General features: G+C 34.2%; 2 protein-coding genes across 7 annotated transcripts; one reads left to right on the top strand and one right to left on the bottom strand.

Moving 5' to 3' along the window:
• The first annotated feature begins 1,110 nt into the window (after positions 1-1,110).
• On the top strand, positions 1,111-2,124 carry LOC142172680 (uncharacterized). The gene is made up of 3 exons (XM_075236347.1): positions 1,111-1,365; positions 1,525-1,836; positions 1,882-2,124. The coding sequence occupies exons 1-3, from the start codon at positions 1,111-1,113 to the stop codon at positions 2,122-2,124; spliced, it is 810 nt and encodes a 269-aa protein (XP_075092448.1).
• A 12,655-nt stretch (positions 2,125-14,779) lies between these two features.
• LOC107783551 (protein SOSEKI 3-like) lies at positions 14,780-18,982 on the bottom strand. 6 transcript variants are annotated; one of them, XM_075237219.1, is made up of 7 exons: positions 18,692-18,982; positions 17,782-18,055; positions 17,623-17,692; positions 17,397-17,512; positions 16,179-17,052; positions 15,247-15,556; positions 14,780-15,164 (listed from the first exon to the last, which is right to left on the bottom strand). In XM_075237219.1, exons 2-6 carry the CDS (start codon positions 17,987-17,989, stop codon positions 15,247-15,249), a joined length of 1,578 nt encoding a protein of 525 aa, XP_075093320.1. In that variant the 5' UTR covers positions 17,990-18,055; positions 18,692-18,982; the 3' UTR covers positions 14,780-15,164. The 6 variants fall into 6 exon arrangements, with proteins under 6 accessions (XP_075093320.1, XP_075093324.1, XP_075093325.1 ...); XM_075237223.1 differs by having other exon boundaries at positions 18,619-18,740; XM_075237224.1 differs by lacking the exon at positions 18,692-18,982 and adding an exon at positions 18,476-18,592.
• Between the last annotated feature and the right edge of the window lie 5,857 nt (positions 18,983-24,839).

The raw sequence follows: 24,839 nt of genomic DNA, 5'->3' as shown, positions 1-24,839 counted from the left end.
GGCACTCTCTCAAGGTTCCCCCAATATGTAGCCTTTCTTGGATCAAAGTTGGAAGCTTTTTTCCTCAGTTCTGTTATACTCTCATCTGGACTTTATCTTCTGTTTTTTCTCCACAAATCAAAGAATTAGTGCTAGTCATCCAACAGTCACATAGAATTTTGCATCCATGAAAAGACAGAGCACAATCTACATGAAGAGTACATATCTGGCCGTATTTTCCATCTACCAGTCAAAGAATCACAAAGGTCAGCAGATTTCCTTGTCGCTACCCCTGCAACACTAGCAATTGAACCAAGACTACCTGATCCAAATGGACAATGACTATGATTCATTCCTTCAGATGTTGCCCAGTTGTTCTGAACCAAACTATATTTCCATATAGCAAAATCAAATAATTCACGGCCAAAAACAAGAAGTTCACTTCCAACTACTAATGACTCCTTATCTGCAAAATGAAAACAATCATTGTTGGACTTCAGCTTACAACGGCCCAGACACAGGCCCACTACCGGCTTAGCTAGAGTGTATTTATTTGTATTTGAGCTTCTGGGCTAAGGCCTAATATAATGTAAAAATAAGGATAGAAGAAAGTAGTCGGTGTATATTCTAGAACTTAACAGAAATGAGATGTTTTCTCTCTCTCATTCCTTTTTCCTCTTATGAACCCTAATTAATTCCTCTTCATATTCAGCTCGATTTAATAGTTTTACATGGTATCAGAGCGGATGATCCGCTAATTCTCTTCTTCCTGTTTTGAGCAGTGTTACCCTCGCTCGTTTTCATCAATTTTTCACTCGTTTGACAATGTTCTTGGTTGACTCTGTCTCTGGTAGTTTTCTCTCAATTTGCAGGCAGAATCGAGGTCGGAGTAACTTTTTCGTCGTCTATTGGTGGTATGTGTGATACGTGTGGGCGATTTTAGCTCGAATTGGACCCGATTTCCTCCTCCGTTGCTGGCCTAGGGTTTTTTCTGCTCAGCCTTTTGGAATCTACATTCAAGGCCGTTTGTTTTCCGATAGCAAAACATACGGTAATCTCTTTCAATTTTCCTTTCCTTGCATTGGTTATCTGATTGTATTATTGCTTTGACGAAAGTATTTGACTGTCGCTATGGGAGGTTCGGATACATCCTCGAGTACTACCTATACTTCTGACGCATCCAGTCTGCTCTTTTTACTTTTTTCTGATGTGCCTGGTGTATCTCTTGTTAGTGTACCCTTCTCTGGGACTGATTTTGGGGGTTTGAGGCAGAATATGATCGTATCTCTGTCCGCTAGAAATAAAATAGGATTCATTGATGGGAGTTGTCCGAGACCAGGTGAGGATACTCCTCAGTTTAAGCACTGGGAAAGGTGTAATAACATGGTCATTTCTTGGTTGACTAATTCCCTATCCCAGATATAGCTGAGAGTGTTTAATACTCGGATACTGCTGAAAGTATTTGGGGTTAGCTTAATAGAAGATATGGTTTAGTTAGTGGGATTAAGGTGTTTGAGATTAAGCAAGAGATAGATCTACTCTCAGGGTTCATTGGATATTGCTTCCTATTTCAACAAACTCAAGAAATTATGGGATGAACTGAGGTTTATGTGCACTAATCATGCCAACACTTGCATTTGTGCTGCTAAACCTGGACTTCAGAAGGAGGAAGAGGAGAACAGATTACACCAATTCCTCATGGGTCTAAATGAGACCTATGTTGGTGTTAGGAGCAACTTGCTCATGATGCAACCTCCACCTTCTCTCGATACTGCTTATGGTATCCTCCTCCAAGATGAAAAGCAGAGGCAAATTACTCATAATTCTCATTTCCATGGTGACTCTGCTTCTTTTCATGTCAATCTGAATAATAAATCTGTCTCTCCTAGATAGTTTGTCCAGAAAGTCAGTTTTGATCAGAACAAGTCTCCTCTTTTATGCAAGTATTGTAAGAAACCTGGATATTTGGTTGATAGATGCTATAAGCTCCATGGATTTCCACCAAACTTTAAATTCACCAAAGGTAAACAAACTGCTGCAAATGTTGAGGTGCAAAGTTCAGGTGGTGCTTCTGAATTTGGACCAATTTCCACTGAGAGTCCTGTTGATTCTAATTATGTGATTCCTAGTTTATCTAAGGACTAGTATGCTCAGCTCCTGATATTACTTCAGCAATATCACATTTTAGAGTCTCTCCCTCAGTCTATTTTGATGGCTTTTGCTAATTTTGTTGGTATAGTTCCTTCCCCTGATCGTGTAGGCAAGATGTCTTACGGTGCATGCATGCTAACTAGAGTTCATGAGGACACTTGGATAATAGATTCTGGGGCCACTAATTACATGACTTCTAAGAAAGAACTACTTTTTGATATTCAGCCTTTAGTTGTCCCATACTTGGTCACACTTCCTAATGGATATAAAGTCAAAGTCACCTGCACTGGTTCTTTTCACTTTCTTTCTTTCACACTTCACCATGTACTTTTTGTCCCTAGTTTTCAGCACAATCTTATCTCTGTTCACAAGTTTGTTGCACAATTAGATTGCATGGTTCTGTTTAGTAAATTTTCATGTTTTCTCATACAGGCCCCTTCACTGAAGAGGCTACTAGAAATTGGTAAACATGATCATGGGCTATACAAGCTTGTGCAGTCATGTCCAAAATTTGATTCTACTGTTCTTGATGCTGCTTGTAATAGTTTTCCTACTTGTTCTTCTACTTCTATGTCTTCCAACTGTAAATACCATTCTCCATTGGCTGCCATTGGAACTGATAATCATGGTACATACCATTCTAATTTGAATAAAATGGAGATTTTATGGCATAATAGGTTGGGGCATATCCCCTTTGTCAGAATGAAGGATATTTCATCCATTCCATGTAAATTTTCCTCCAAACAGCCTTTTACTTGTTGTATCTGTCCCTTAGCTAGGCAACCTAGACTATCCTTTCCTGTTAGTTCCATCAAAACTTCTCGTCCCTTCCAATTTATCCATGTGGATACTTGGGGACCATATAGCACTCCTACTTACAATGAGTGCAATTATTTTTTGACTATAGTAGATGATTCACTAGAGCTACTTGTACTCACCTTATGGGGTCTAAAAATAATGTTTTTCCTCTGATTAAAGCTTTTATTTTCATGGTCAAAACACAATTTGATAATGCTCTTGAACTTGGGTCTGGTGCTCTTGTTGGCCAATTCTTTGTTGACAATAGCATTTTTCACCAAACATCTTGCTCACACACACCACAACAAAATGGGATAGTTAAAAGAAAATATAGGCATTTGTTGGAAACCTCTAGAGCTTTACTCTTTCAATCTAAGTTACCTATTAAGTTTTGGGGTAATTGTGTCCTCACTGTCACTTACCTCATTAATAGATTTCCTTCCAAGTTGCTTGCCAATAAAACTCCTTTTCAATTACTCTTTGGGAAACCCCCTTCATATACTCACATTAGAACTTTTGGTTGCTTGTGTTTCTCCACAATTCTTAAGTGTCACAAGGACAAGTTTCAACCTAGAGTTGATCCTTGTATTTTCCTAAGATATCTCTTGGCTAAGAAAGGTTATAAACTTTACAACCGAGTTACTAAACTAACCTTTATTTCTAGAGAGTAGTGTTTCATGAGGGTATTTTCACTTTTGCCTCAGTCTCTCCTTCATCAGTTACTTCTAATTCATCTTCTTCTCCTGTTCCTTTCTCTTCTGATGAATTTCGTTACACCTCTTCTCTTGAACCTGATCTTGTCTCATCCTCAATACTTGTTGCTTCTCCCTCTTCTTCCCCTATTCCTTCTCATGTGTTTGTTCCTCACTCTGCTCCTGTCCTTGAACCTGCTCCTGTTCCTGCTCCTCCTATTGCCCCTAGTCTGTCTCCAGCTCCTGTTAGGAGATCCATCAGAAATCATGTTAATCCCAGTCATCTTCATTAGTATGTTTACAGTCTCTCTCCTACTCTATGTGGCTCTAGTTCTTCTCCCTTTTGTTCTCAAAGTTCAGTTAGCATTGCTGGCCTGGAACCCCAATCTTACCATCAGGCAGCCTCTATTCCAGCTTTGCAAGAGGCTATGAGAAAGGAATTTGAGGCTCTTGAGGCTAATCCTACCTAGTCTATTGTTGAGTTACTTCCTGGCAAAAAATTCATAGGTTGTAAATGGGTCTATAAGATAAAATATATGGCTGATGGGTCTATAGAAAGATATAAAGCCAGGTTGGTTGTGGGTGATACACGGGTGGAAGGTGTAGATTTTAATGAAACCTTTTCTCCAGTTATCAAATTTCTACTGTTAAATGTCTTAGCTATGGCTGTAAAAAAGAATTGGTCTATGTTTCAGCTTGATATAAATAATGTATTTTTGCATGGGGACTTAGATGAGGAGGTCTACATGAAATTGCCTCCTGGTTTGTCTGTTGTTGCTTTATCTGGTCAGTCTTCTAATTTGGTTTGTCATCTTCAAAAATCTTTATATGGTTTGAGGCAGGCATCTAGGCAGTGGTATGTCAAGTTGTCTCATGCTTTGTGTTTTAGGTGTTATTTCCATTCTTTGGATGAGTATTCCCTTTTCATCAGAAGATCAGGTGGTTCCACTGTCTTCATTGCAGTTTACGTGGATGACATAATACTTACTAGTGATGATTTGAAAGAAATCTCTGCTTTGAAACTCTTCTTGGACAATCAGTTCAAAATTAAGGATCTGGGTGTTCTTAACTACTTTCTTGGCATAGAAGTGGCATATCTTCCTTCTGGGCTATTACTACATCAAAGAAAGTTTATCAAAGATCTACTTCATGAATACAATTATGATATGTTGTCTCCTGTGACTTGTCCTTTGAATTTGAACTCTAAATTGAAAGCTGCCATGGGTGATCCTCTGCCTTCTCCTGACACTTATAGGAGCTTGCTGGGAAAGTTGAACTTTTTGACTCACACAAGGCCTGACCTCTGCTTTGCTGTCCAACATCTAAGTCAGTTCCTGCAGGCCCCTTGTACTTCCCACATGAAGGTTGCATTGCATTTACTTCAATAACTCAAAGGTACTTCTGATGTTAGGGTGTTCTATGGAAATTCTCCATCTCTTTCTTTATCTGCCTTCTGTGATAGTGACTGAGCTGCTTGCCTCGACACTCGAAGATCAGTCACTGGGTTTTGCATTCTTCTGGGCGACTCTATCATTGGTTGGAAGGCTAAGAAGCAACCAATTGTCTCCCTTTCTTCCGCTGAGGCTGAGTACCGAGCTCTTAGTAAGGTGGTTGTGGAGTGGACTTGGATTGTTCGACTTTTATCTGATTTTGGTGTTGATATATCTGTTGTGCCAGTGTTCTGTGACAACCAAGCGGTCATTCATATTGCGAAGCATCTTGTTTTTCATGAGCGGATGAAACACATTGAATTGGATTGTTATTTCGTTCGGAATAAACTTGGTGATGGACTAATCTCCCTGCAATCATGTTCCTACCACTTCTCAGCTCGCCGACATTTTTACAAAGCCACTCACTGGAGCTATTCATCACTCTTTGTTGCTCAAGTTGGGGGTTGTAGCACCCTCCAACTTGAAGGGGATGTTGGACTTCAGCTTACTACGACCGATGATACAGGCTTACTACCGGCGTAGTTAGGGTGTATTTATTTATATTTGAGCTTCTGGGCTAAGGCCTAATATAATGTAAAAATAGGAAGAGAAGAAAGTAGTTGGTGTATATTCTAGAACTTAACAGAAATGAGATTTTTTCTCTCTCTCTCGTTCCTCTTTCCTCTTATCAACCCTAATCAATTCCTCTTCATATTCAGCTCGATTTAATAGTTACAATCATCACACTGAATTTTTTGCAATCTCAATCATTTATTTCTGAAAGATACAAACTTTGCTCATTTTTTAAGCTGTTTTTCCAATAAAGCTTCAGATAATCCTCCCAATGAACCAAAGTTCAAAACCTTCAAACAATATTTGAAGCAGAAAATACAGAATACACAAAACAAAGCTATTGATTTAGAGCGAGAGGTTAATCGAACAGGAAATGGATTATCCTATTCGGATCTCACCGAAAATCTGCCACTTAATTCTTCCGGACGGAAATCAGCGTCATCGGAGAGCAAAACCAGCGGGTGATGCGTTCATTGCCAGAGGAATAAATTTTCGATCTGATCTGAGGTACTATATCGACGGAATATCCACCAGAACTTAGCTAGGGCTAGATCCCAAATTTGTTTTGAAAAATCTATTTTGGGTGAAGTTTGGTTTGAAGATGAAAATATTTTTGGACATAATATTGAACATAAATAAATTTAGTACAAAATTATTATTTTTATAATGAACTACATAAATACATTATCAGTTGACCGAGAAGCAGCATTGTTACCAAATAATAAATGGCGCGCTCTTTTATAAAATACAAAAGTTTGGGACAATTTTTAAAAAATGTAATAGTAATATTTTGGGCCAAAACTAGCTCTTGGCTTTGGATTTTGGGTTTTAGGAATTTGCTACAATATGAATAAAATTGATGAACAAACATGTATGCCAAAAACACCCAAATAAATTTTGCCAAAATCTGTAGCCAAACGGGTCCTTAATTACGGCAACCATCTCACTGGTTGCAGAGATTCAGAGAGAGCGAATGTGGGGATCGATCCGTTTTATCAAAACCAGGACTTTGATAAAAGAATCAACCAACCTAGCTTTTTGAAAAATAATGAATATTGATCTTATTTAGCTAGATCAACAAAAAAAAGGCAATTAAATAAGTAGTATCTTTTTTATATTATGATGAAGTCCTATCACCCTTGTGATGAACTCAATCGTTATAAAATTATGAGTTAAAAAATATATTTAAATTATATATCGAGTCTCAATTTATATTTAAGCATTAGTTGCCTATGACAACTTTTTTTGTTACTTTCTTTTGAATTCTTCGAAGGAATATAGAAAGGATATCTTACTTCAACTCTACTCACTTATATGTCCATTAAAATGTAAAATCTCTTGAATCTAAGAGGATTATTAGACGATGTCATCCTAACAGTACAAAACTACATTTCTTAGTAAATATATAAGCTACTAAATTCTGGAAAAGACCTTTTGTATAAACCCTATACATGCATATATAACCAAATACAATAAATTTATAATAAAATTAAAATAAGATCAAATACCATAATTTAAAATAAGCCAGTAGAGTCTCGTCTTATATAAGAGTAGACAACAAAACTATTATCATAATTACTGAATTAGATTGATCCAATCAACTATTCATCTAACTTACAACATGAAAAAATTAGAACAATAAACTAATATTTGACGTGTATATATAACAAAAAATATTTTTATAACAAAAAATCTCACAAATACAATTCAGAATAAAAAAACACACCAGCACTGCTCATTTTGATTCAAAGTGCATTAGAAACAAATGAATAAACATACAAAGCAGGTTAAAGGAACAATAGGAACTTGACTACTGCTGTAACCTTCAACTAAAAATTTTACAATACCAAATAAAAATACAGACATTGCATTATACAAAATGCAATGATCTAAAAACCTATACAAAATTTATAAAGAAGTAATTTTAAACTGGTAATCGTACATGAAATATTGTAGTCAAAAATCAAAACTGACAAGCGCAAACGAATTTACCTTTCAAACGTTGACAAAAAAGTGAAATGTCGGCTTCTATTTATAGATGTGTTCCTCCTTATTTTAAATGGTTTTGATTTTAAAATTCTAGAAAATAAAATTAACTATGTTTGGTAAAAGAATTTTAAACCTAAACTGACATTAATTTGACTTTGTATCTTACGGCAATTATGGTAGAAGAATATTAAACCTAGTGACATTAATTGCTTCTCCTTATTGGATTCTGATTTAAAAATTTTGGAAAACCAGAAATTAGCTTTAAATTGTATCCTACGGCAATTATAACCAAAAAAAAAAAAAGAACTAAACATAAATTAACATTACTTGTTGAGCAACTTTGGTAAAAGAATCATAAACCTAAAATGACATTAATACAATAAAAAACCAACCTTTGATAAAATATAATACTAAAACCTAATGTGATATTAATTGCTGAAATTTTGGGTTTTTCAAATTCTTTATGTTTATAATTACAGTTTTATCCAACACAAAATATACTTACGAAGGGTAAAAAAGGCGAACGACATTTCACTAAAGGCCTTCGTACTTTTAATATAGTACTAGTATCTATGAATGTGTGTTGCACGTTAATAATGGTGCGGGTTGATTTAAACATTTATTTATATGGAGGAACCATAAATTTAATTAATGAGAGAAATTTTATGTATACTAATATAACAATCATCTAAATGCCGAAAAATATTATTACATTATCATAATATATAAATTTAAAATAAAAGGACATCATCAAAACTTACACAAATGATCAATTTTGTCATGTTAATTAGATAATTATATATTATAGTTTAAAAGTAATTAATGTGATGGTATCTAAACGAACACTTCTTTATGGACAATATTTTTTTGTGTATGTTTCCTCCTAATACGTTGGTTACTCTGTCTTAACCAGAACTCTTGTTGCCGATCTTGATATCCATCTTGAAAGTACAACATACAGTTGTTCATGCAAGAAAATATATTGCGATAAATATAGTCCAGTATTTAGGATGTTTATCCTTATACTTTATTTATTATATATGCAAAACATAAACATACTAAAAATTATTTGCACACAAATTTAAAAGGATATTTCTTAGTTTCGGAAGACGAAAGGTGAATTTAGGGATAAGAATATACTTAGAAGCACATTAACCAGTATTATAATTTTTGCATGTATAACGTTATTGTCAAAATTTTTATATACCATATGTGTGTTATTGTAGCTATTCGGCGTATCTAAGTTTTTCAGTGGCATGACGGACATATTTTTCCTTCAAAATTAACCTATATATAATGGATAATCAATTTTAACATAGTCTATTATATATACGGTGGCACTAACATACATAAGAAATAAGAAAGTTGACAACAAACATGTATGGTAGAAGACCAATTGGTATTAAAGTATTTAAGTATTATTCTTGGTAGTAATTATTGGTATCATTTTCTCCTGAGTCAAAAACTGAAAACATTTTATTTTTACTATAAAATTTTGCAATCAACATTTTATTTAGTTGATCAACATATTTATTTCTGTTAGCTAAGATATCTTTTTAATTCTATCATGCGATCTGCACAAAATCTAATTATAGAAATATTTCTGTTATTAAATGCACTACTATTACCATTGGAATTGATAACCAAATGTTAAGGAAGAACCAAATCATCTTTTATTGGATACTCTTTTTCGTTTCCGACACGAAGCAAGAAGACACTAAATACTGGATCTGTTCTTACTTTATATTTCTTGTCAATTGAATCTTTTTTGTTTGAGGCTAGAAGTATAACTTTACCAAGCTAGCTTTTATAGTCTCAGCTTTTGTCGATTTTGGAACTATTGATAGTACTTGACAGAGATCATCACCAAACCATTAATTTTTCACTAAATGGTTCGTTAATATCCAATATATCTCTAGAACTCTGGGCAGTTATTTCGATCGTTTGACACTTAGCCATAAGTGCTACATGGCATATTATCGATTTTGCTTTCCTTATAAATTTAGCATCATTGCTCTGCTTTGATATATTTGTGATGGTTATTTAAGTTGTTTGAAGAGGTATATCAAATCTAAAGTGGGTGGCCTCACAATAAAATCGTTGTTGGTATACCACTTGCTATTATTGCTAATAATGGCATGCCGCTTGATATGATATTTGCAAGTAATTCATGACGTATAAATATTATTTCGATTCAGCCGGAGTTATCTACAAACAATAATCCTGTTATACCAGAGTCGACTTTTTATAATATAGACTTAAAAGCTTGTTCTTGTTTAGGATTTAGCTTTGATTGTGCTTTCTCATACACTTGTATAACATTTTGATTCTTAATAATATACTAACCTTTTTACTTTGTGTTCTAACGCTCTTTTTTATGGAATAAATTTATATAGCCTAAGATTTTTTTTAACTTGAATAGGAATTTTACTCAAATGATAAACTTAAGAAATAATTTAATTGGATTCTTTGCTAAATAATTAATTAAAAGATTTAATTATTTTATTGTACCATTAAAGATAATTTATTCTATGTTGATTCAGATCTTACTATTAGTTCATCTCTTGTTTTGAATATTTAATCTTAATTATAATTTTATTCATCATAAATTTTATTTTTAAATAGTAAAAGATTGATATGACATTTCACTTTTAGATCTTTATGTTTGTAGAATCATTAGTGGTATTGACTCTTACCAACTATTTTTTTTTTCTCTTTCTCATACATTTATATTCTTAAATATTCTCTTAAGGGTCGTTTGGTATGAGGTATAAGAAGGTATAGTGCTGGTATAAAAATTTAATACCACCTTAATACTTCGTTTGGTTAGCAAACCAGGTATAAGTTATTTCAGGATTAAAATTAACACCGGGATAACTTATACCTTATAGAGAATGGGGTAATTAGCATCGGTATAACTTGTGCATTCTTCTTACAAATTATGGAATTGCATATTTAATACAACATGCCAAACAATGGATAAAAAACAATCCCAACATAAGTTATCCCAGCATACCCTATCCCAGCATAACTTATCTCAGCATAAGCCGTATTCAAACCAAACGACCCCTTAGTTGTTGTTTAATAATTGGGTATTTTTTAATATTACATGAAAAATTGATTAAAAAATATTATTTGAGTAGGAAAATAGTTCGAATATAAAATAAAATAATCGTGGTGGTATTTTTTTTCTCAATTTTAACTCTTTATGCAATCCATTTAATATTACTTTTATTTTTTCTTCATATTAGACATTATGTAGTGGTAATGTACTGCCAATACGGATGATTCTTATAAAAATTATTTTATTAAACCTTCGTACATATTTTTAATGAGAATTTAATAGACAAAATTTATTAATTTTAAAATCTTAAAAATTAAAGATTAGCATAGAATGTATGTAGTCTAAAAAATAGGTTATTACAGTTATATCCTTTTTTTGTGAGTTCTTCCATTTAATATTTTAGGGCTATTTTAATATATTAATATTGTATTATGATTTTATAATAATATAGGCTCCCATTTTTCTAAATGGATTTAGATAATATAATACATTCTTAAATTAAATTAGTAATAGGACATTATAATACGTTTTCAAATTAAATTAATAATAGGAATGTTAAAGAAGTATATCCTAAAAGTAATAGGATTACATGACTAACGATATTTACTTGTTCAATTTTATATGAATTAAACAACCCCAAAGTAATTATACTAATAAGATTCCTAAAGGTAATCATGTAGGATTCCTAACGTGTACTATTATATTATGATATAGGATTATAAGAGATAGTATCTAAAATTTCGGTTATGTTCTTTTATTATGAGCTATTATGCTTAATAATATAAGGTTATTTTTGTAAACCGACAATGTATTCATGCTTTTATCATAATATAGATAGATATAGATAGATAGATTAAAAAAAATTATTGTTAGTGGACTTCAAAATTCTAATTTTTAGTAAAATTCTAAACGTATAATTTTAGACAACATAGATTATCTCTTTGAAATAACATTTTAGCTTTCAAAAATTTAGTAGATAAAAATTGAGAAGAAGCAAAAGTTGAAAGATTAATATGAATAGGAATATTTTTCCTAAAAAATACGGAAGATTTGATGCAAGATTTTTGTTCTTAAAAAGAAACTTTTTATAGACATGTGTTTCTAATCAAAGTTGGATTCGATTTACTTCATAATTGATGGCTATTCGGTTCATCACATATCCTATTCTATATATAACTCATCCAAAATTTAATATTATACTATAAGTGATTACGATTCCGTCCTTATATAAATTAAATGTGTAAGGCTATTTTTGTAAACCGACATTGTATTATGCTTTTATAATAATATAGATAGATAGATAGATAATTCAACTTGTTCAATTTTATATGAATTAAACAACCCCAAAGTAATTATACTAATAAGATTCCTAAAGAAAATCATGTGGATTCCTAACGTGTAGTATTATATTATGATATAGGATTATAAGGGATAGTATCTAAAATTTCGGTTATGTTCTTTTATTATGAGCTATTATGCTTAATAATATAAGGTTATTTTTGTAAACCGACAATGTATTCATGCTTTTATCATAATATAGATATAGATAGATAGATTAAAAAAAATTATTGTTAGTGGACTTCAAAATTCTAATTTTTAGTAAAATTCTAAACGTATAATTTTATACAACATAGATTATCTCTTTGAAATAATATTTTAGCTTTCAAAAATTTAGTAGATAAAAATTGAGAAGAAGCAAAAGTTGAACGATTAATATGAATAGGAATATTTTTCCTAAAAAATCCGGAAGATTTGATGCAAGATTTTTGTTCTTAAAAAGAAACTTTTTATAGATATGTGTTTCTAGTCAAAGTTGGATTCGATTTACTTCATAATTGATGGCTATTTGGTTCATCATATATCCTATTCTATATATAACTCATCCAAAATTTAATATTATACTATAAGTGATTACGATTCCGTCCTTATATAAATTAAATGTTTAAGACTATTTTTGTAAACTGACATTGTATTCATGTTTTTATAATAATATAGATATAGATAGATAGATAATTCAAATGCTCACGATGAGTTTGAGAGTGTATTCGTCTAGTCAAATTGCAAAGAAGAATTATCCCAAATAGTTGTCATCCAACTAGGGGTGTCAATGGTTTGTTCGGCATGTTATTTTATAAATTTTATACCATAGAAATTTTTCGGTTATTCTATTATGTATAACCGAAATTAGACTTTTCGAACCCGTCTCAATCATGTCAGTTTCTCTTCGGTATCGGTTCGGTTCGGTAAATTTTTGGTAATTTTTTAAAATGTCATGTAAAAGTCATTAGTAGAAGTAGAATGCAATAACATACGTACTTTTATAAGACTTAACAAAACTCTCTAGATATTTTTACCGTTTAAAATATGATGAATTAAGAAAATATGAAAGATGGATAGAGTATAGATCCATCATATATTCTACAGTAGCATAAATGATACTAAGCAAATACAAAAAAAATATAAATCACACGAGTGGACAGATATTAACCAAGTTGGGATTCAAGAATAAAGTCCATAGAATATTAAACATTTCAAAAAGATAAATCCAATTCATACGAAAGGAAATATATTCAATACATTGTAGGTTGCAACTCCTAATCGCTACAATACCTTGTATCTTGCTAGTGAATACGCTGAAAATAATTTAGTTTCAATAGAAGTAGCATAATAGGTTTGAGAATTAGGATTTTTGAATTTAATTACTTGTTGGCTTGTAACTATTTCATAATTCCAAAGCCCAAGAAAATATTTAATGCCTTATTATTCATAAACTTAGCATATAAATATATTTTTCACATTGTAAATTTATTCGGTATGGTTCGGTATTTTTTTCGATTTATTTTCATAAAATAAAAAAATTAACCCTAATTATCGGTACGGTTATAGATTTATATAAAAACCTACGTTTTTATTAAAAGAAACCTAAAAATCGGTTCGGTATGGTACGGTTCGGTCGGTTTAATCGGTTTTTAAATATCCATTGGCACCCCTACATCCAACCACTTAAACCAAAAATAGCCGGTGAAGGTATAGTATATACATAATTTATATATTATATGTGTATAATTGTATATAATTAATGTATAAATTATGTATATAGCTAGAAACAATAAATAATGAATATAGACGGCTATTTGTGTAAAAATCCCAATTGCAAATGGGCAAAGAAGACTATTTTCTCGTTTGTTGAGAGTATATTATTAGTCTCGTTTATATTCTACAAGATAAAGAGGTGACACCCCTAGTCAAGTTTAGTTATATACTTATATTTTCGACAATAGATTTAATTTATATTGTATCTTGACACTATTAGTACAATTTAATAAGTTGTAACAATTACTTATTATCTTTTTCAAGTTACTAATTCATATTATAGTAATACTATCTGAAATTACACTATTTAAGTAACTTGATAATGTAAAAATTCTTACATGTACCATAAAATTACTCCTAAACTCTTTTAGACAATAAGGTTTGACAGCTGGGACAACAAAGCCTTTTCTGTTTTGTCGTCTTATATAGAGTACTTACTAAACTGTTGAAAGAACCTAGGTAAAAGTTTGTTTTGACCTTTCCAAAAAGTCAGTGAGTACTACACAACCAAAGTCAACATTCTCCCACAAAGCTCAATTGGGCAGTGGAATCCCATGCTCCTTGGTCATTCTTTTTGTCTTTTCCTCTTCAATCCCATTTCAAATTTCAAACTATTTTTATTCGGTCCTAAATGGCCTTAGTTAATAGCATAAAGACACAAAATTTTCAACATATGTAAAAGTTCTCAAAGGAAACAACATCAGTTGTTCGTATTTGGGGAGAAAGGATCATATAATGATTTTAACTTTTATATATGGCTAAATACCTAGATAGCCCCTTAAACATGGCACATTAACATACATGATACTCCATTTTACTCCAACAACAACAATAATCCTAATATAATCTCATAAGTAAGATCTAGAAAGGATAATGTACTTCTATTCAAGATTCATCGATATATACCCATTTTCCTTAAACAAAAATCATCTTAACATGAGATCACCTTATAGTATTCTCACCTATCTTTTTTTTTGGGACACATAAAATAGAACTGCAAGACTAAATAATACAGCAGACAAATGATTGCTTGGATTTACTAGCTGAGGTCCAGGGGACCATTCAAAAGTGGAATATTTCACTTCAATGGCAATAATACACCACAAAACTGGAAAAAGAGGCCCCCCAAAAAAAAAACAAGGATAGGTACAATAGAGCCAGCTCAAAACTCACTACTTGTCCCTATCAGCAAATGCTTAATTTACTCCATGCTTTTCCCTAATTGACATTTAAAGAACCGTGTTTGGACAATTACAAGTAGGACAGGTAGTTACAAGATTTAACAAAATTCCCCACTCTTCTAGTTGCCTAATGTTCAGAATTGTTCTCTAAGAGAGATCATCATTGTCAGTAGCTCCTTTCGACTGTATTATAACCCGAGCTCCTGAAGCAAGCCTGTTTAAAGAAACAAAGAGAAAACATCTCAACCAACATAATTCATTAACAGGGAAAGTAACATATCTTTTGTCAGTCATACTTAACTTTCTTCAATTTTGATCACATTTTCTTTCTCCTCTCTGAAAGAGTCTATTCTATTCGAGTGTCTCTTGCCGGATGATGGCTCTGTAATTCGCTTGCTTCCTCCACAGGATGTGCCAGGTGTAATGGTTCGTGAACTGCCTATTCTATCTGATGATATTCTAGGACCTTCAGAAAGAGGGGATTTCATTGTCTCGCTTCTTGCCTGCTGCTTATTCAGGGAAGCCTTGATTGAACGTGGAATGCACTTTGTGCCTGAGCTTTTCTCCTCTTTTTCTTCAGCTGAATCTCCAAGTTCTTTATTTGTCCTGCATCAACAGATTCCATTTCAAACTCAACGTTTAGAATATCACGGAAAATCAAGCAAGAATCCTTGGTCATGAAGACCTATTATATAATGGACAAGAATCAAACATGCGCTGATCTACTCAAGCTAGTTCTATCACTCTATATCTGGAAGGCAGCAAGCATAACGTCAAATGACCGCCATAACTGAGGCTCAGGGGGAGTGTGTATATCTTGCAATTGTGCAAATGGCTGTTGCAGTGAACAGACAATAAAATCTACCCGATATTAGGTTAAATTAATAAGAGGTTTCCTCTAATAGTGATTTGTTCCTAAAATGCAAAGATACGATAAAGGCAACCACCATTAGGAAGGACAGAATAATTAAACATGACAACCATCCTATGATTTGTACTATGAATGTTGACATGATTAGAACTGAGGGAAATCAGACGAGCAAAATTTAGCAGCTACAGATTGTGAAACTACTGCCATACACATATCTAAGGAAATAATTGACATTTATCCTAGTTTTACAAATCTATGGTAGTTTGAAGTCTGAAATGTCATATTGGTAAAGCATCTATTAAATACGTAGAAGTCATTCTAGTGTTATAATGTAGAGGAATAACAAAAAATACCAACCTGTCAGCATTGTAAGAAGACGACCGCTTTAGAATAGTAGGTTCCTTGGGCATATTCATCTCGAGCAGGCTGCCACTGAAGTATTCTTTATCTTCCAATCTCAAACCCATAAACCTAGGATTCTCAGCCAGGCAATCAAGATCTCCTAAAGTTAATGAGGTCGAGAACAGAGGAGATGGAAATTTTGAATGCGAAAATCTTGGCCTGTAAGTAGGAATAAGGCCAAAGCTATGATCTTTTACTGAAATTGATCCACAAGAAATTAGTTGCATCAGCACATTCGAGGGCTTTAGCTTAGTTTTTGGAACTCGAAACTCCTCCCCTTCAATTATTCTAAAGCTGTTGAGCTTATTTATATCAGCTCTGATGAGGTTTTCCAAGGTATCTGTTCTACCACCTGACGATGATGCACTCGATGAGGATGGAGCAGGCGATACTGTCTCCCGGCATATCTCTGCAGATTCATTTGCCTGTTGAACCTGAACCTCTTGTATTTCATTACTTTCAGGCTCTACAGACCCGTCATCTGTAGAAACACCTCTTGTGCAAGTTTCTGGACGTGTAGCTTTGCTTGCATTTTCCTCAGTCTGAGTTGAAGCATCAGCCAGCCCTTTGGCCTTATATATCTTGTACTCTGTCAGACTTAATGAACCATTCCATAAAGAACTTTTACCAGCACTGGACTGAGGGGATACTGCTGAAGAACCTGGAAGCTGAACAGGTGGTGATGATTCATCATCTTGAGAATTCTTCGTACCTTTCTCATTCATGCTAGACGAAGACGAAGAATCATCTTGGCTTCTAGAAGATGGTGGTTCTGGTAGTAGCTTTGGGTTTGTTGACAATCTAACATTTCCAGCGGGACTAAAGCAACCTGGAACAGAAGGCCAATATACCAACGGTTATAAGAACCAATAATCTCAAAACTGTAACCCATTCACAAAGAAAAGAAATTCTAGTAGGAAGACACTTCCAATGAAGAATTAATGCAGCCAAAGTCATCCCTTATTCTAATTTCTTTTTGAGAAGGGACCTTTGTTCTAATTTCTTGCAGTAACACTCACAATTATTACACTAAAGGGTCATTTGGTTAAGAAATAAGTTATGGAGGGATTGTAATACATGGATTAATAATGCATGGATTGTAATGCAAAAAAAAAAAAAATTAACAATCAAGCAGTTCAAAGTTTATAATTCTATCTACGTGGTACACTATACCTGCATTGGATTCATCGAAAAGCTCTGAGCCTTTAAGAACATACTCATTACCATGGGCAGGAAGAATGAGGTCATCTTCACAAAGATCATGCCATACGAATCCATTTTTGTAGCTTCTGTATTGTAAACAAACAAATCTTAAGTCCACAGACAAAACTCTTATCATTAAGTCTTTCATTGAAAGCAAAATTTGACAACAAAACTAAAATTGTTAAACGAAATTTACCTTTTGCAAGACCACGAGTATAATGAAGCCATTCCTCGGCCTCTCAAAACGTTAAGCCTCTCAATTACATCTTCAAAAGTACAAGAGCACAAATAAATTCCAAAGCAAACAACCATATTGGTCAAACATATTTGTACACAATAACAAAAATTGCATTACCCCTCAAGTAAAAACCCTCGGGCGAAGACAGAGGTACTTCAATGAAATGAGGATGCTCAAGCTGTCGATTTCGACATAGATAGTATACCACAGGCACTTTGCCATTACTCAACCGTGGCTTCTGCTGCTGATACTTGGGTGATTTCTCAGTCCAAACTTTTGCTCTCTCTGGACTCAACTGCCTGTACTTCTTCATATGCCCATCCATTGCAAAATTTCACACACCAAGAAACAAACCCTAACTCAAAAGCAACTTGTCCTTCTCAACAAATACCTAGTGAATCAGTTACACAATCAAATCACCAATCAACACCAGCAACAAACATTTCCATTACAATTACCACTATAAGCTACAATTAGATCTAAAGATGGTCAAATCAAGAAAACCCAAAAACAGCAAGAAATCACAAGGTTGAAAGAGACAAGAAACGACCATTCTCCATTTCCATTTTCAGATATGACTATCCATTTGCTTAATTAGTCAAGAAAAGAGTAAACTTAGCATAATAAGATCAAACAAAATGGAATTTTGATAAGTACCCACATCCACAAATGTCTTAAAACCCCAATTTTTACACACAATATTATACATTCAGATATCAATATTAAATACCCATTTCCTTATTTAGTCAAGAAAAGAGTGAACTTGGCATAATAAGATCAAAAAATGGAATTTTGATAAGTACCCACATACACAAATGTCTTAAAAACCAATTTTTGCACACAATATTATCCATTTTCAGATATGAATAATGAATACCCATTTCCTTATTTATTCAATAGAAGAGTAAATTTAGCATAACAAAATCAAAAAATGGAATCTTTATAAGTACCCACATATAGAAATGAGTTAAAGAATCAATTCTTGCACAAATATTATGGAAAATAAAGATCACCATTTAAGCCCAACCTGAGAGGTAACGTGGACTATTCGTGTTTAATGCATGACAAAGGGGACCATAGTGAGTGGCATTGGGAGGGAAATGGATGGGATTGAAGTTAAACTGACAGAGTAAAACAGATGGACTTATCGAAAAGACAGAGTAGAAATGAAAGGGACTGGTTAGATACGCAGAGAAGAGTAAAGTAAGAAGCTTTCTTTTTAGAACTGTAGTGGTAGTGTGTGTTTTCTGCGAATAATTGTGAGTTTTTTTTAGGTTTCTTTTTTGCTTTTTCTAACTTTTGCTATGGCTTTTTCCTCATTTTCTGGTTCTGTTTGCTTGTGCGAGAGATGTTATGGCCTATTCCCATGGGGGGTTGGGGTTTCCTTTACTTTCTTTTCTGTGGCTTTTTCCTGCTAGGAATTGTTTTCATTTGATTTTGGTTTTGGTCCCTTTTGTTGTCTATTTTGATATCTTCTCCCCCTCTTTGTAACGCGGGGTGGGCATATATCGGGTAAAACCGATAATCCGAACCGTTAATTCTTTATTGGGTTATCGGTATTGGGTTACTGGGTTAACGGTTCGGTAACGGGTTAAATTTTTTTTTATTGGGTTATCAGTTCGGGCTCGGTTTGCATTTTTGTTATTGGGTAAAAACCGATAACCCAATAAGAATGATGTAATTTACTAATTTACCCTTAAGTATATACTAGGGTTATTTATTTTCCTAATTCCCTCTTCACTCTTCAGTCATCAGTCGTTTGTCTCTCAGTTCTCATTCTTGTTTCCGTCGCAGCCCCCAAGAGTCAAGACGCAAGACTCACCACCAGTTCTCCGCCAGACATCAGTAGATACTGCACAGAAGTGGGAGCGTGCTTTTGTTAAGAAACAATAAAAGTTGGCAGTTGACACGTTCTGGCAGTTTGATTTCTTTGTTTTATATATTGCAAAAATTTTTAGTTGTTTTATGTTATCGGGTAAACCGATAACCGAACCGATAACGATATATAACCGATTAACCGATAACCGATAATCAATATCTTATCGGTTTGGTTATCGGGTTATGATATTTGTAAACCGATAACCGATAGGCAAAACCGATAATGTTCAAAACCGAACCGAACTGACCGATGCCCACCCCTATTGTAATGTTTCTCTTTGCCCTTTTCCCTGCCTCTTTGTAAAGTTCCTAATTTCCATTTTTTACCCCCCCCCCCCCCCCTCATAATTACATGAATCTGTTTGACTACACAAGTCAAAGAGGGGCCCAGAGTATTTATATTGTTATAAAAGCTTCTCATTAATGGTAGAATTGTACATTTTAGCTGAATTATTTTCAAATTTAGAAAGGAATCATTCTTTTTGGAACGGACCAAAAAGGAAATAGGTTCACATAAACTGGAACGGATGGAGTAATAATCGCCTGACATCTAGAACATATGCTATTTGTTCAATTCTAACTCGTTTGAGTTACTGGATTCTAAATAAATGAACATTAAATGAATTAGTCGGAGCTCATTGATTCGATTAATTCAAATCCGTGAATGTAAGATCCATTAAAAGAAAAAGAATTTTATTTATTACTTTTCAAGGTTCAATCTAGACATTTAGTTAAGGATAGAACATGTCATTCATCCAAACACACACCCTTAGGGATCATTTGGTTTGAAGACAAGTTATAATGAGATTAGTTAAGTTGGGATTAATTATATTGGATGTTGTGATTGGTTATCCTGGTATTATTTTTATTAACTGTTTGGTATATTGTATTAATTATGAGATTATTATGTTTACTGCTTTATTTTGCAATAACTTATTATAGGATTACTATTCCACCAGTATAAGTTGTTTTAGTATTATTTTTAATATTGGGATAACTTATCTCAAAAATTATTAACCAAACAAAAAATAAAACGGTATTAAATTTTTATCTCAAAATTATTTTTATTTATCCACCATATCACGACCCCTTAGTGTTTCAATTTACCTGCAAGTACACCAGCTAACTAAACCCTAGTTTGATTAAGAAAGGAATGTATGGAAAATTATTTTTTTGAAGGATGGCCCGGGCGTAGAAGGAATGATCAATGATAGATTAGGTAACAATTCTGAATATGAATTAACTTTAAACTTTTTATTTAAAACAACAACAACAACAACAACAACAACAACAACAACAACAACAACAACAATAACAACCCAATAAAATTTCACTAATAGAATCTGGGGATGGTAGTGTGTACGCAGACCTTACCCCTACCCGCAGGAGTAGGGAGGCTGTTTCCGAAAAATTCTCGGCTCAAGAAAACAAAAAGACAAAGGACAAAAGGAGACAATATTAGTATCACCACATAAATCACAGGAAAAATAGGAACAATATGAAATCCAGAAAAAAGATGCAAAGCAAAAGCGAGTAAGTCATGCACTGGAAAGCGAAAATAGTAAGACACAACATTGCCACTAGCTATCTTAGACACGAAAAAAAACCTAACCTACCATACTAGTCCCACAATGGTACGAAGTAAGACAAGACTCAATTACATCCTAACCTACAATCCTAATACTCGACCTCCACATCTTCCTATCAAGTGTCATGTCCTCGGAAATATGAAGCCTCGTCATATCCTGCATGATCACCTCTCCCCAATACTTCTTAGGCCGCCATCTACTTCTTCTCTCGCCCTCCACAACCAGACGCTCACACCTCTATACTGGAGCATCGGGGCTTCTCCTCTGAACATGCCCGAACCATCTGAGTCTCGCTTCCCATATCTTGTCATCAATGGGAGCGATGTGCACCCTCTCCCGAATATCATTATTCCTAATCTTATCCATCCTAGTGTGCCCGCCATCCACTTCAACATCCTCATTTCTGCTACTCTCATCTTCTGGATATGTGAGTTCTTAACAGGCCAACACTCAGCCCTATACATCATGGCCGGTCTAACCACCGCTTTATAGAACTTACCTTTGAGTGTCGGTGGCACTATCTTGTCACACAAGACTCCAGATACTAACCTCCACTTCATCCATCCTACCCCAATACGGAGTGTGACATCCCCGACGATCTCCCATCCCCCCTGGATAACCGAACCAAGGTACTTGAAGCTGTCTCTACTTGGGATAACATGTGATTCAAGCCTCACATCCACGCCCACTCCCCCCGGCTCAGCGCTGAACTAACACTCCAGGTATTCCGTCTTCGTCCTGCTTAGCTTGAAACCTTTATACTAAAGAGCCTGTCTCCAAACCTCCAGCCTCTCGTTAACACCGGCCCGCGGCTCATCAATCAGAACTATGTCATCGGCGAATAACATGCACCACCTCCCTTTGAATATAGTGTGTCAACGCGTCCATCACCAAGGCGAATAAGAACGGACTGAGCGCAGAACTTTGGTGTAACCCTATTACAACTGGAAAATGCTCAGAGTCGCCTCCTACTGTTCTAACCCGAGTCTTAGACCCATCATGCATGTTCTTAATCACCATAATGTAAGAAACCGACACACCTTTTGTCTCCAAGCATCTTCAGAGAACTTCTCTAGGAACCTTGTCATACGTTTTCTCTAAGTCAATAAACACCATGTGCAAATCATTCTTCCTCGCTCTATATAGTTCCACCAACCTCCTAACAAGGTGTATAACTTCTGTAGTAGAACGACCCGACATGAACCCGAATTGGTTGTCAGATACAGACACTGTCGTCCTCACCCTCGCTTCAACCACCTTCTCCCACACTTTCATGGTATGACTCAGTAATTTGATACCCCTATAATTGTTACAACTCTGGATATCACCTTTGTTCTTATACAATGGGACCACCGTACTCCACCTCCACTCATCCGGCATCCTCTTCGCCTTAAAAATAACATTAAATAAACTAGTCAACCACTCCAAACCTGCTTTTTCCACACACTTCCAGAATTGCACCGGGATCTCGTCTGGCCCGGTCGCTCTGCCCCTACTCATCTTACGCATAACTCTCACGACCTCCTCAACCTCGATACGCCTGCAGTACGCAAAGTCACGGTGACTCTCGAACTCCAATTCTCCTAGCACAATATCTCGATCCAGATCACCTTCTTTAAAACAAAGCCAAAGAAAAAGATTTTAGTTAAATATCAAAATATAACTCTGCTGATGTGAATTTCTTAAACTATCGCTTTTAAAGTCAGACAATAAAAGATGTAAACTAACTAGCACGTCAAAATAATCTAACTATGATAATTTTCCAAATATTAAATTCTGTGAGATGTGTCCACCTAACAGTTTGTGGACTTGAATAGTGGTATAGTTAGTTACAAGCATTCATATAGATTAATTTTGAATTTTGAAATGAAGGTATAATTAATTAATTTGTTTGTTTTATTTAAATAAACGTCGCTTATTTTAGATCACAATCGAAGTAAATCATGTCTAAACGGACCTTAGGAGACATACGATAAAATAAGCAATATAGGAATTTGAGATATTGAATCTAGTATTAATTTACTCCAAGTGCATTTACTATTTCTACAGACCAAGATTTAGAGTAAAAAATACTCTTCACTGATTACTTATTTTAATTTCATGTGCTGAGTTTGAAAAAAAAATGTTACCTATGTTGTGAATACTTTATAAGCATGAGAAGGTGCTAAAATAATTCTATCATATAGTTTTGCTTAATCAGGGATTAGTTGCTCAATGTGATGCTAGATTGTTGGTACATAAACAAATGTATAAAGAATAGAAAGGAATAGAAAGGAACTGAGTAGAAAAGAGACCCAACTAGTGTAACTTATAGACCTTCTTGCTCTCATCCATCACTACAAATAATCAATGAAAAACCTACCCAAATCACCCAACTTACCACCAGAACCACCGGAAGACACTGTTATGGAAAAAGAAGCAACTCAATCCCACTCCTACAAGAAAATGCTATTTGATAAGCAAAGTACTACACAAGCGGATTACTTCACTACAGAACTTCAATCCACCTCAACATAAGAAAAAGGCAAGGAAACAATAGGTCCTATAATACTCTCTCAAGAGGATAAAAACAGTGATAGCATCAAGGACAAGGATATAATTAAGGACAATGATAGAAATGATAGAGTTTTGGAAGCTCCAAGGCCATTTACAAGATCTCAAGCTAAAGAGTTGCAAACTAAGGTTGTTGGACTTCAATGGCAAATAAAGAAGCTTTTAATTGTAGAGGAAGAGCTCAAGCCCAAAGGAGATGAATTGTCCAAGTTTTACAATTATTTGGTGATCCAATTTGAAGTCCAAGAGGAGGAAGATTGGGTCACCAAATCAGCCTTTGAAGTCCATCAAAAGGGCTCAAAATGACCTTAAAAGAGGTCCAAAAGGGGGTGTTTCAAAAGGAGCCCAATTGGAGTCCAAATCAATGGCCCAAACCACTAGTTTTAAGGCCCAAATCTGCCCCAAAAGGATTTGGCCGCCCCCCACTTAATTTTGATGGCTTTTGTTACCCCTTAGGAGCCCCTACCTAATTGTAATGATTTTGTATGCCTTAGCAACCTCCCTACCTAATTTTAAGGACTTTTATGCCTTAGTACTCCTATAAATAGGGAGTTCTTCTCATTCATAAGATACTACATTATTGATTAAGTATATCATACTTTGAGAGTTCTTTTGAACCTTTGTTACTTGTGCTTTGAGATTTATCTTTCAACCTTTACTAGTTCATAGTTCAACGTAGTAAGATTACTTCTCTTTTGAGATATCTTTGATTCCTTTGTGGTATTCTTAGAAGGCGATTAATACTAGTTATTAATTGTTGTCTCAAGTTACTCGTAAAGCGGTCAAGATCCGAATTTATTGTTTTGATTTGCTTTTAAGTAAAGGCGTTTGATTTCTTCCATAAATCAAGACGTTGTTACTTTAATCTTGTCAAGGCTATAGAACTTGCGTTCTTGGAAGTCCTTGGAAATTCTTTCCTTGAATTTTCCCATATCCTTTATTTTCTTCTCTTTAATTCTAGTTGTTCAATTCCTTGTTATTATTGCTTCCGCATTTACTTCTCAAATTCTTACTCTAGTTTGGATTCTCAACCTAGTTGCTATCAAGTAGTATCAGAGCAGTTCTATCAAGATTTCGTTCTTGGTCTTGGGATTTCTTGAATATTAAGAGCAAAGAAAAGAAAAGAAATTAAAAAAAAAACAAAAAAAAACGAAA

This window comes from Nicotiana tabacum, chromosome 18 (genome assembly GCF_000715075.1).
Source record: "Nicotiana tabacum cultivar K326 chromosome 18, ASM71507v2, whole genome shotgun sequence".
Classification (NCBI taxonomy): domain Eukaryota; kingdom Viridiplantae; phylum Streptophyta; class Magnoliopsida; order Solanales; family Solanaceae; genus Nicotiana; species Nicotiana tabacum.
The sequence above is the reverse complement of the archived record's forward strand: the minus strand, read 5'-3'. Positions and strand labels throughout refer to the sequence as shown.

Coding starts and splice junctions, on each gene's coding strand:
- LOC107783551 (XM_075237222.1), bottom strand. CDS start 17,989: ATGGATGGGCATATGAAGAAGTACAGGCAGTTGAGTCCAGAGAGAGCA. Junction 17,693..17,781: donor CGAGGGTTTTTACTTGAGGG/GTAATGCAATTT, acceptor GTACTTTTGAAG/ATGTAATTGAGAGGCTTAAC. Junction 17,053..17,396: donor TTTCGATGAATCCAATGCAG/GTATAGTGTACC, acceptor CTTCTGTTCCAG/GTTGCTTTAGTCCCGCTGGA.
- LOC142172680 (XM_075236347.1), top strand. CDS start 1,111: ATGGGAGGTTCGGATACATCCTCGAGTACTACCTATACTTCTGACGCA. Junction 1,366..1,524: donor GGGAAAGGTGTAATAACATG/GTCATTTCTTGG, acceptor ATCTACTCTCAG/GGTTCATTGGATATTGCTTC. Junction 1,837..1,881: donor GTGACTCTGCTTCTTTTCAT/GTCAATCTGAAT, acceptor TAGTTTGTCCAG/AAAGTCAGTTTTGATCAGAA.